The 11637-nt window shown below is 46.6% G+C and overlaps 2 protein-coding genes and 1 long non-coding RNA gene across 6 annotated transcripts in view; 1 reads left to right on the top strand and 2 right to left on the bottom strand.

The window, feature by feature from the left end:
* LOC309519151 overlaps nucleotides 1-11637 on the bottom strand; it is a 289434-nt gene that overhangs the window by 181412 nt on the left and 96385 nt on the right. The window lies entirely within an intron of this gene.
* Nucleotides 160-2367, top strand: LOC309519099 (putative CENPB DNA-binding domain-containing protein 1). 3 transcript variants are annotated; one of them, XM_082199921.1, is made up of 4 exons: nucleotides 160-379; nucleotides 1082-1153; nucleotides 1329-1837; nucleotides 1931-2367. In XM_082199921.1, the coding sequence occupies exons 3-4, from the start codon at nucleotides 1355-1357 to the stop codon at nucleotides 2222-2224; spliced, it is 777 nt and encodes a 258-aa protein (XP_082056047.1). In that variant the 5' UTR covers nucleotides 160-379; nucleotides 1082-1153; nucleotides 1329-1354; the 3' UTR covers nucleotides 2225-2367. The 3 variants fall into 3 exon arrangements, with proteins under 3 accessions (XP_082056047.1, XP_082056046.1, XP_082056045.1); XM_082199920.1 differs by lacking the exon at nucleotides 160-379 and having other exon boundaries at nucleotides 395-1153; nucleotides 1338-1837; XM_082199919.1 differs by lacking the exon at nucleotides 160-379 and having other exon boundaries at nucleotides 395-1153.
* Nucleotides 3818-11637, bottom strand: part of FLCN (folliculin) — a 28849-nt gene continuing 21029 nt past the window's right edge. For both annotated transcript variants that reach the window (XM_082199760.1, XM_082199759.1), the window contains 4 exons: nucleotides 11447-11570; nucleotides 8045-8176; nucleotides 6406-6511; nucleotides 3818-5804 (listed from right to left, as the gene is read on the bottom strand). In XM_082199760.1, coding sequence (XP_082055886.1) covers nucleotides 5603-5804; nucleotides 6406-6511; nucleotides 8045-8176; nucleotides 11447-11570 — 564 coding nt within the window. In that variant the 3' untranslated portion in view covers nucleotides 3818-5602. The remainder of the gene's footprint in view (nucleotides 5805-6405; nucleotides 6512-8044; nucleotides 8177-11446; nucleotides 11571-11637) is intronic.

Here is an 11637-nt window from a genome sequence, read left to right as displayed (position 1 = left end):
TGGTTCTTATTTCTTTATCTATAAACCGCCTTGAGTTCCTGCCAGGGAAAAAGGTGTACAGTGGTGCCCCGCAAGACGAATGCCTCGCAAGACAAAAAACTCGCTAGACGAAAGGTTTTTTCGTCCGCGATTTGCCTCGCAAGACGAATTTCCCCTATGGGCTTGCTTCGCAAAATGAAAACGTCTCGCGACTTTGTTTCCTTTGTGTAAAAACCGTTAAAACCGAGGGTGCTTAGCTTGAGCAGCTGCAGTTGCGACTTGGCTTCGAGGAGCAACTGTTAGCACGTGGTTTGGTAGCCTTTTCTCAGACATTGCTCACTTTTGAAGATTTTCCAAAACTTCTCCAGAACTTTTCCAGAACTTCTCTTTCATCCATTTGGTAAGCTAAACTTTTATAACTTTTTGGGGGGGTTTTGGATTTTGGGTTGGGGTGTTTGGGATTCAAGGACTTGGTGTTGGGAAGGGGTTTGCGATAATCTGGGGGCTTGTGGGCCTTTTTTGGGAATTTTTATGATTTTCTGTGACCACTGGGCCAGGTTGTTTATTTTTGAAAATTTTTCTGAGTTTGAATTTCTGAGTGCTGGCTGGCTGGGGGAACAGTGGGGGAGGTTTCTGCAGAAATCTGGGACCATTTGGGGTTTTTTGGGAATTTTTATGATTTTCTGTGACCACTAGGCATGGTGGTTTATTTTCAAATTTTTTTTTGAGTTTGAATTTCTGAGTGCTGGCTGGCTAGGGGAACAGTGGGGGAGGTTTCTGCAGAAATCTGGGGGCTTGTGGGGGTTTTGGGGAATTTTTATGATTTTCTGTGACCACTAGGCATGGCTGTTTATTTTTGAAAATTTTTCTGAGTTTGAATTTCTGAGTGCTGGCCATGTTGTTATTTTTTGAAATTTTTTTTTGTCTGGGTGGGGAAGCAGTTGGGGAGGGGTTTGCAGCAGTAGGGGAGGGGCTGGGGGAGCAGTTGGGGAGGGGTTTGCAATTTCTGTGTTGTGGGTGGGTTGGTGCGTGTCTGTGGGAGCAGTTGAGGTTTTTGAAGACATTGGTGATTTTTGAAGCTTTTCCTAAACTTTTTTTGCAGCCATTTGAGGTTTCTGAGGACTTCGGTGGTTGATTGTTGAAGCTTTTCCAGAACTTCTCTTTCATCCATTTGGTAAGCTAAACTTTTAAAACTTTTTTGGGGGTTTTCGGATTTTGGATTTGGGGTTGGGGTGCTTGGGATTCAAGGCCTTGGTTCTGGGTTTTAATTTCTGTGTGGTGGGTGGCTGGGTGCTTTTGTATTTTTTGGGTTTGAAGCACATCACTGATTTTTTTTTTCTGTTTCTGAGTTTACGAAGGTAGGAGCTGTGCTGCCATGGGACCCAAGAAGACTGCTGCTGCGGTGGCCGGCGAGAGGAAGAAGGAGAAGGTGACGCTGGAAATAAAGAAGGAGATCATCCGGAAGCACGACGGCGGAATGCGTGTGACGGACATCGCCAGGGAGTACGGCAGGAACCCATCGACCATCGGGACCATCCTGAAGATGAGGGAGAAGATCCTGGCGACTGATGCAGCCAAGGGAGTCACCAGGATTGTGAAGAACCGCCCAGCTGTCCTGGAGGAGGTCGAGAAGTTGCTGCTCATCTGGATAGAAGAGAAGCAGCGTGCAGGGGACACAGTGACTGAGGCCGTCATTTGTGAGAAGGCCAAGGCCTTGCACGCTGACCTCATCCGGGAACAGCCAGGAACCTCAGCCGAGCCAGAAGTCTTCAAGGCTAGCAGAGGTTGGTTTGACCGGTTCAAGACAAGATCTGGCATCCACAGCGTGGTCAGGCATGGAGAGGCTGCCAGTTCTGATGTTCCTGCGGCTGAAGAGTTTGCAGCGGAGTTCCTGGAGCTTGTGAAGACGGAGGGCTACGTTCCGCAGCAGGTCTTCGAACTGCAGGCAGAGGCTGCGCAGGAGCAGGCCTCACTGGAAGAGGAGGAAGCAACTGAGGAACGGCTGTCCTCCGAAAGACTGAGGGACATTTGCCAGAAATGGAAGGAGGTGCAGACTTTTGCAGATCTACACCACCATGAGAAGCACGTGGCACATGACGCTGGGAACTTTTATGATACGAGGGTCATGTCGTCTTTCAGGGAGCTGCTGAAAAGGCGGATAAAGCAGCAGACTATGGACAGGTTCTTGACCAAGAAGCAAAGAGTGGAAGAGGAGCCTTCTTCAAGTGGTCCCCCAGAGTCTTAGAAAATGTACTGTATACTTTGTTGATTTTTAAATGTTTTTCTGTCATGTTTATAAAGTTAATTTATTTTCCCTTCAATTTTTGAACTGCTCTTTACAGTATGTGTGACTTTAAAGAGCAGTTAATAAACTGTTGTTGTACCAAATTTGGCTTTGTTTGGACTTTTTTTGACCATAGGAACGCATTAATTGATTTTCAATGCATTCCTATGGGATTTCGTGCTTCGCAAGACGAAAAATTCGCTAGACGACAAAAATTGCGGAACGAATTAATTTTGTCTTGCCGGGCACCACTGTATAATAATAATAAATTTCACTTGTGCTATATATGTAGTTTTCCAATTTCATTGTTCTGCATGGGACAATGACAATAAAGATATATCGTATGGAATAAAACAGGCTCCAATATTATTATTATTATTATTATTATTATTATTATTATTATTATTATTATTATAAAAGCAAAAGTAGATAGATATAGGATATGGGCTATCCCAAAAAGCTTACTTTGGGGTTCATACTTTCAAGCAAATAAGGAACTGGGAACTAAGAAACAACTTAAGCAGTGTCCCTTTACATATGTTTAAAGCCACGGCAACCTGATTTTTTAAATCAAAAGTTGGAAACTTTGCTTCAAAACTACAAGACACAGCAGGTGTGTCTTGCAGAACCGAGACATGCTGCATGCTCTATTTAGACGCTCAAGGTCGGTTGATTCAGTGGCGTGAAAAAGGCACCTTGTCCTTTTTTGGTATCCAGTCAAGATACAAAGCCAGCTTATGCCCTGTGTGGATGCTGCAACCATCTAGGGCAGGTACGTCCAACTCCCAACAGACTGTGATCCACTCACAGTATTAAAAACTGACAGTGATCTACCCATTGTCGTTGGATGGACCAACAAATTTTTTTTGGAAAGCAAAAGTTGCTGAGCCTTGGCCCCCCCCCCAACAAAAAATCCTGGCTACGCCCATGACTGAGAGTCTAGCCCCCTTTCATTTTAGAGTAAGGAGGGATCAAATTCTTAACCAGCCTCCCACATATTAAGCAATTCGACAAGCAGATAGCTGATGTCAGGGAACTGCCATCAGAGGGAAGAGGAGAGGAAAGTCGCTCCAGTGATGCAGGGGAGGGAACTAGCAAGTTGAGAGAGAGGATTCCCACGGGGGAAAGAAATCCAGGGAACACCAGGGAGAAAGGGGAAGCCGAGAGCAAGGCGGAGGGAAGGCTCAGAGACTCTTCCAGTGAAATCAGCGGAGAGAGCACAGGACCTCCGCTTGGCACGCCCACGCTGCGCAGAAGGCTTCCACGCAGGGAATCTAGGCGGAGACTTGGAGTCAAACAACTCCTATGTTGGCGCAAATTTAGGTCCCGCCCACTGACGGATTCTGCCAGTGACTAAGACAGTCGCGTTTCAAGGGCTGTCAACCGGGGAAAGTTTTAGCTACACGGCTAGCTTGGAGCAGTTTGCAGTTTACGCACAAGCAACCCCAATTCCCATTACAGCTGATTTGAGGGTATGTTACTTCAAATGGAAAGTGACTTGCCCATTAGGCACTGTTTTACTGGGCTGAAACAGTAAAATCCACATTTTCCTCATAGGGGAAAAAATACAGCATTTTTTTTTATTGGTTCGCAGTTTTACACACTCTGAAATAATTAACAAAAAATCAATAAGGACCTGCTAACATCTCCAAAATGGAAAGAATAGCTAGTTTTGTTAGAGGAATCTTCCTGTAGAGTAGTTTAGTATAAATATGTTAACCGCATACGCCAAGATAAAAAATGTTAAAATCAGACACCGCAAACCTAGGCTCACCTATTATTTTTTTCACTTCTCCCCATTTTAAAATAAAACATTAAATATTTTAAGTTTAGGTTTTCTTTCCCAGCAAAGGAGATTTGTGGAGTTTGTCCACCATCACCTTAGTTATGCAATTAGAAATAAAAACTTCATGGGGTAAGGGAGTGGGGGGAACTACGGTAACTAATGTTTACGTTCTTGAACACGTTTCAAAAGAAATTATTTCTGCAAATTCCATTTCACCAGAAATAGGCTGTGCAGCAGCAAAAGCTACTACCTCCTAGGCTGGGTACAATCCATTCAAAATTAATCCTTCAAGTCCCACTGAAACCAAAGGGAGAGAGTTAATGGCACCCTTGAAATATTCTCCCATTTTGCAACTGAATGCATGAGCTCTTGCACATCGAAATAGTTTAGGAAAAGGAACTGGGTATGTAACCATGCAGGATATAAAGCTGCAATGCACTTGCAAAACAATTCTTTTGCTTCCTTTCCTTTTGCTACTGGCAAATAAGTCTTAGTAAGTAGGCAAGAGTCAGATCTTGCTAAAAGTGCAAGGCAGCAACATAACTCTGGAAAACAGGGATGCAAGTTCACGTTGCCTTCCTCCAGAATACAGTACAGGACTTTTTGATAAATTTCATTTATTTTTAAGTGTAAGCTTCTGTTTTGCTGCAAGGAAGAGGGCATCCTGGAATAGGGTTGTCCCCTCCCTATTTGCTCCGCTAGGCAGGTCAATATGCAAATTGGATATCACCACCTCACTTGGGAGCGTGGTCTTCCTTCCCAGGTCTCTCCTGCCTAGCTTCCCGCGCAGGACAGGTGACAGGGGTTCCTGTCCTCCTGTTGCCTGAGAAGAAGAGGTCTCCACAAATTCGTTCAAATTAGAGCAGCCAAACATGCCTTTTTCAGCGTCTCAGCCTGCTGGACAGCTTTTCTCGGCGGATTCTTCAGATGGGGAGTTTGGGGAATCAAAGGTCGCTTCCCACAATACAGGCTTGCTTACTGGAGGAAAAACTTCCAAACACGGGGGGAACAGGATGGTTGCAAAGTGGTTCCTAAATGCAGACGTCGGGACAGGCGCCCCCTCAGGAATAGTCCTGTCTGTGAGTTTGGAGGGGCATCAAATAATAGCCACTTAATTTTGCTTAGATGCTGCAGGGCATTTGAGATACCATTTCAACCCATCCGTAGACTAATTCAAATTCTCAGGCTGCCATGTGTGGTCACCAGATTACGAAAGGCGTTGATGAAGCCTGTCTCACCAGGTAATAAAACACCTCACCTCTCTAGTCTGGTGTCACAGAGGAGAAAGCCCAGAAGCCCCCTCAGTCCTCAGATTTCAAGAGGTAACAGCCTTCTTGCCAAAGAAGCTTTACCATCAGGAGGAAGGATAAGGCGCTCCAAACCTATTGCAAACCAGCACACAGAAGCACGCTCTGATCTGCGGAGGATACGCCATGAGATTCTGCGTCCCCTCGCATCCTGAAACAGCCGGGCGGCTCTGCTGCACGGAGAACATCCAGGTTGAAGGCTCAAGCGAGGGTTTCCTCAAGCAGAGCCGAAAGAGTTCTAGTTTCCTAGTTTCGAGACTCCGAAGAAGTCGGGCTGCGGACCGTCGACATCAGGTGAGACTTGTAGGTCTTGCTCAGGCCGGTCATCCAGAATTTCAGCAGCTTCACGTTGTCCTCTTCAGCCGCTCCCAAGATGCTCAGCAGCTTCTGGGTGTCTTCTTTCGGCCTGCTGTCCACTTTCGTGAATTTGAAGAGGACCTTCACTTTGCTGCAGTGGGAAAAGGGAAAGAAAATTCATACGCAGCCAACACTTTGCGTAGTAGAATGCCGTATAATTTTCTGTCCCTAAACATCCGAAGGCAGCTCCGTACGGGGAAGATTTTTAATGTTTAATTGTTTTTATATAAGTTGGAAGCTGCCCAGAGTGGCTGGGGAAACCCAGCCAGATGGGCAGGGTATAAAGAATATTATTTATTATTATTATTGTTATTGTTATTATTAAGCTGAGGGTTTGATAAAGCCTCTGAACACCCATTGCAATGAATCAGAAGCAGGGGAAAATGCTGTTGCATTCAGGTCATTGCTTGCAGGCTTCCCAAAGGCATAGCTGTCAACTTTCAGATTTAAAAATAAAGGATCAGCAGCCTCACCTGTCCCGGGGACAGTCTACAGGATATCTAACAATCCGGGATAGCAGCGGGAAGCAGTGGGAAACAGCGCTGAAATAAGGGAATTTACCGCAAAAAAGGGAAGGTTGACAGCTATGCCCGAAGGCCTCTGACTGGCCACTGAGAAAACAAGGTGCTGAGCTTAAAACAGGGCCCTGGCCTCATCCAGCAACCTTTTTCTCAAGGCTCCTGGACACTTACTTCATCCACTCCTCCTTAAGGCAGACAAGGCATTGGTCCACCACATCCACAGAGAGGTTCTGGTTCGTCAGGGCCGCTTCAATCTTGTTCAAGATGGTGGGACCAACTGGAACCGGAAAGAAAAATACTTAGCTGTGCTGCACTATTAAGTGCTCTGGAAGCAGGCAGTGCAGCATTGGGCAAAAATATGTACTTACAAAATTTCTATCACATGCAGGTAGCAACCTCCACAAAATCCACCTTGTCCTTTGGCACAACCCCATAGCTTGCATTGTCTTACTATAAGGGTCATTAATCCAACCCCTGCAATACACTAATCTCAACATGCAGTCCCCCATCCCATTTGAAACCATACCAGACCCTGCTTGGCTTTGCAAATGTGCTAGCAGTTTTACTGCTGCCCCAAACTGCCCCATGAAGGTACCGTATTTTTCTGTGTTTAAAAAAGTAAAAGGTCCCCTGACCGTTAGGGTTGCGGCGCTCATCTCACTTTGCTGGTCGAGGGAGCCGGCATACAGCTTCCGGGTCATGTGGCCAGCATGACTAAGCCACTTCTGGCGAACCAGAGCAGCGCACGGAAACACCGTTTACCTTCCCGCCGGAGCGGTACCTATTTATCTACTTGCACTTTGAGGTGCTTTCGAACTGCTAGGTGGGCAGGAGCAAGGACCGAACAATAGGAGCTCACCCAGTCGCGGGGATTTGAACCACCGACCTTCTGATCAGCAAGCCCTAGGCACTGTGGTTTAGACCGCGGCGCCACCCGCGTCCCTTTCGGTGTTTAAGACTAGGTTATTTCATTAAAGTATTATGCTAAAAACCTGGGGTCATCTTATACACGGGTAGTGGAGAGGTGTGATTGGTGGCTGCCGCGAGCAGGACACTGCCTGTGGTGTTTTTGTGAGTGATTGGTGGGTGCTGCAAGGTCTGCTGGCTATTGGCTTCTACGACAATTGGGCAGGCAATTGGTGCTTGCTTTGAGCAAGTGTGCAGACGATTGGTGGCATCGCCAATGTGCATGCAATTGGCTGCTGCGTTCCTGCAGGGGAGCGATTTTCAGCAACCCCCCCCCCCAAGAAAGCTCAACAACTGTGGGCAATCTCCCCCTCCCATTTTCTCTATTTGGAGTCCAAAAAAAGAGGGGGCGTCTTATACACAGGGGCATCTTATACATGGAAAAGTACAGTATTTCATGCCACAAACTTGACATGTTTCCGCAGGGCCTGCAAGACAGAGCTGTTCCACCAGACCTTTAGCCAAGGCACAGTCTGACCCCCTCCTTTGGTAATCCTCATAGAACTCTGGCCCAATAGTTGCCATTAATTTGATTCAGAAGTGATTTTAGAATGAAGTGATTTTAAAATATATTTCAATTAATTGATTGTGATTTTATGTAAACTGTGTTACTTTTACTGTTGTTAGCCGCTCTGAGCCCGGCTTCGGCTGGGGAGGGAGGGCTATAAATAAATTATTATTATAATTATTAAACACGACTTCTCTTTTTGCATACCTAATTCCTCTCCTCCACCCTCCCCTAAAACAAACAGCAACAGGGTAGGTATCTCTGATTTATCGTGGTGACAGCCGTTTCAACATGGCTACCACAAAGGACTCTGTTCTTGTTATGGACGCTACTTACCTCTGTCTGCTGCCACGGGGCTCCCACTTGTGACCACAAATTCATATTTGCTGAGAGGCTGCTCATCGTCAAACAAGACAGGGTAGAGACTCGACCGCGTGGCCGTGCGGACTTCCACAAGGACGGTGAACTCTAAAAGGGAAAGAAAGCTCACACTAGAGTTTTGCAAACAGTTTGACTCACCACAGTGCAGCCTTTGAGACACGTCCCAAAATTAGTCACAGGATAGTTAGATACCACACCGAGAGACAGTGCAGTAGAATGGTTAGAGCAGGCATGGGGAACCAGGGGCCTTCCAGATTCTGGACTGCTACTCTCATCCGCCTGTCGTGTCCAACGTTAGTCACAAGAGTAGACCCACTGAAATCAATGGACAGGAATGCTAATGACTAACGCTGGATTCAGCCCAGAGATTGTGCAGGAAAACAAAGTAAAATAAAATCTACCATTGTAAGCTTTATCCTGATGGGGTAGCGAGCAAACGTATTGATGTATACATTTTTGGACAGCCTACACAGGAAGAGATGTGGGAATAGTGTGTGGAAGGGTATCGTTAGGAGAATCTGTTTATTGTCAAGAGCGTTTGTGCAGGAAAACAATCTCAGCCTGGACCGGCCTGACAAAAGCAGACGCTGAATTCTTCCTGCTGAATCAGGGACGCATGCTTTTCCTCTGAGAACATGGCTTAATTTCTACGCATGGGTAAAGCTAAGACAAGGGGGTGCCTTTATATACTTGTGTATCTTACAGGCTTGTGGACTCCACCTTTGTTGGTTCCTAAGCTGCTACTGTTACCAGGACCAAAAAAAAGCTGTCTTAAACAAAACAACTGGCGTGATTCATTGAAGAAAATCTAATACAATGGGGTTTTTTTGGGGGGGGGAAATCCCACATGAAAAACATGCAAATTCAAGAGGATCTGTTTTAAGTCTACCAGATCACGTTTTACCCAGATCCTTTGGAAAAGCAAAGAAGCAACTGGAGATGAATAGTGCCCATGGCGGTCTCTCAACATTGCAAGTGTACCATAAGCAAGACCGGATTTAAGTTTGATGAGGCCCTAAGCTGGGACGCAGGTGGCGCTGTGGGTTAAACCACAGAGCCTAGGGCTTGCTGATCAGAAGGTTGGCGGTTTGGATCCCCGTGACAGGGTGAGCTCCCATTGCTCGGTCCCTGCTGTTGGGAAACTGTGTATGTGCACCTACTCAAACAGAGTCAATTAAGGTTTGGCAGACAGCCAGAAGGCAATCTAAAGGAGTAAGTCTGCCTGGTGATAACAGAGACATGGAGACAACTCCCTGATTGGTCAAGCTCTCTCAAGGGAGTGATAATTAATGGCCTACTAACTGGAATGTGTTAGTTCAGTGTTCAGAGTTCTGTGTCAGTGTAGGAGTTGTGAGTCGTGTCAGAGAGAGCTAGCAAAAGATCTGTGTTCTGTTCTTGTAAATAGTCCACTGTATATAATAAACACCTAACTACAATCTCCTGGTTCCTGCTTCGTCTATCCTGTCTGCAGCCAAGTCGCCAATTGCTTCCGTGGATTCTGCGTGTACACTGCTAGGTCTGGCTATACCTGCTCCTGCCCACCTAGCAGTTTGAAAGCATGTCAAAGTGCAAGTAGATAAATAGGTACCGCTCTGGCGGGAAGGTAAATGGCGTTTCTGTGTGCTGCTCTGGTTCGCCAGAAACGGCTTAGTCACGCTGGCCACATGACCCAGAAGCTGTACGCCGGCTCCCTCGGCCAATAAAGCGAGATGAGCTCCACAACCCCACAGTCAGTCACAACTGGACCTAATGGTCAGGGGTACCTTTACCTTTATCTTTAAGCTACTGAAGGTAATGGGGCCCTTTATATGTCCAGCTGTCCTTTGTCAACAACAAATTGTCGTGGTTTTTTGTGTTGAATATATGCTATATGGTAATTTATGGACCTAATAGGTATCTAAAGCCATTTGCGCATAACAGGAGCCTACACAACACAAAACACTGTTGCTGTATGTAGGTTTTATTTTATTTGTTTTTTATCTTATATTTTGGAAATGTACATCCAGTCCCCACTCTTTAATTTTTTTTGTAGCCCCTAAGAGAGTGCGGCCCTAAGCTATAGCTTGTTTGGCTTATACGTAAATCCGGAACTGACCACAAGCCCCAAAATGTGCCCTCCCCCCTTGGCTACCTGGTACTTTTGACTGGAGACACCAGGATCTGACACTCTCCACCTTCTGCCTACAAGGAATGTGTTCTACCACTGAACTACAACCTGAGATTTATTCTTTCTTGTTGGCTCAACTCTCCTTCATCCACATTAATCTCCAAGGCAGCTTGTGAACAAATCAGTAAAACACAGATGAAACTGGTACGTATTTTCGGCGGCCACTCCATCTCTAGTTCCAGTCAAACACCCCCAATTCCCAATTATTCTGATGAGAGTTTTAGTCGAGCTGCGATAATGATAAAGCGCGGGGCCAAGGAAGTTTTTTATATAGATACAGTGGTGCCTCGCAAGACGAAAGGAATCCGTTCTGTGATTCTCTTCGTCTAGCGGTTTTTTCGTCTTGCTAAGCAAGCCCATTGACGGATTAGCGGATTAGCGCTATTAGCAGCTTTTAGCGGCTTATCTGCTGATCGGATCAGCTGATAAGCGGTTTAGCGGCTTAGGGAAAGGGGGGGGGAGGGAAAAAAACCAGCAGGAACTCGCAAGACATTGTCGTCTTGCAAAGCAAGCCCATAGGAGATTCGTTTTGCGAAGCACCTCCAAAACGGAAAACCCTTTCGTCTAGCGGGTTTTCCGTCTTGCGAGGCATTCGTCTTGCGGGGCACCACTGTATTTTAAAAAAGCTGAGCAAAGTTGAAATGATCTGCAAGAGGGTGAGGATCTGCCACATACGATTCAGAAAGGCAGTGTGATGTAGTGGTTAGCGTGTCCAACTAGGACCTGGGAGACCTGGGTTCAAATCCCCCACTCCACCATGAAACTCATGGGGCCTTCTAGGCAGTGGAACGCCCTCCCATCAGGTGTCAAGGAGATAAATAACTACAGTCATACCTTGGGTTACGGACACTTCAGGTTGCGTTTTTCGGGTTACGGATGCGCCGAAACCCAGAAGTACCAGAACGGGTTACTTCCGGGTTTCGGCAGTTCCGCAGGCGCAGAAGCACTAAATCGCTCTTTGCGCATGCGCAGAAGCGCCGAATCGCAACCCGCGCGTGCACAGACGCGCTGCTGCAGGTTGCGAACGTGCATCTCGCACGGATCACGTTCACAACCCAAGGCGTCCACCGTATACAACTTTTAGAAGCCACCTGAAGGCAGCCCAGTATTGGGAAGTTTTTGATGTTTGACGTTTCTGTATGTGCTGGAAGCCGACCCAAGAAAAAGAAAAGAGGTTAAGGTGCTCTTACCAGATGACAGAATGTGGGGCGGGATCTGCACGTGGGGAGCGAGGCCCAGAAAGTTGCACCGATAAGCCTCCTCGTATTTGTCGCTGTAGGGGATGATCCGAACGCAGCCAATGGGCAGCATGGTCTGGCAACGGAAAGGAAGCAGGGTGAGAACCCGCCACACGCACAGATTTCGTTCTCGCAACCCGCAG

The sequence above is a fragment of the Podarcis vaucheri genome (genome assembly GCF_965113315.1).
Source record: "Podarcis vaucheri genome assembly, chromosome: 14".
NCBI classification, from domain to species: Eukaryota; Metazoa; Chordata; class Lepidosauria; order Squamata; family Lacertidae; genus Podarcis; species Podarcis vaucheri.
This window is presented reverse-complemented; position numbering and strand designations above follow the sequence as displayed.

Bases quoted from the DNA above. Each gene is read 5' to 3' on its own strand.
- LOC309519099 (XM_082199921.1), top strand. From the start codon at position 1,355: ATGGGACCCAAGAAGACTGCTGCTGCGGTGGCCGGCGAGAGGAAGAAG. The intron at 1,838-1,930 runs GTTCCTGCGGCT...CTGCAGGCAGAG, and splicing joins GAGAGGCTGCCAGTTCTGAT to GCTGCGCAGGAGCAGGCCTC.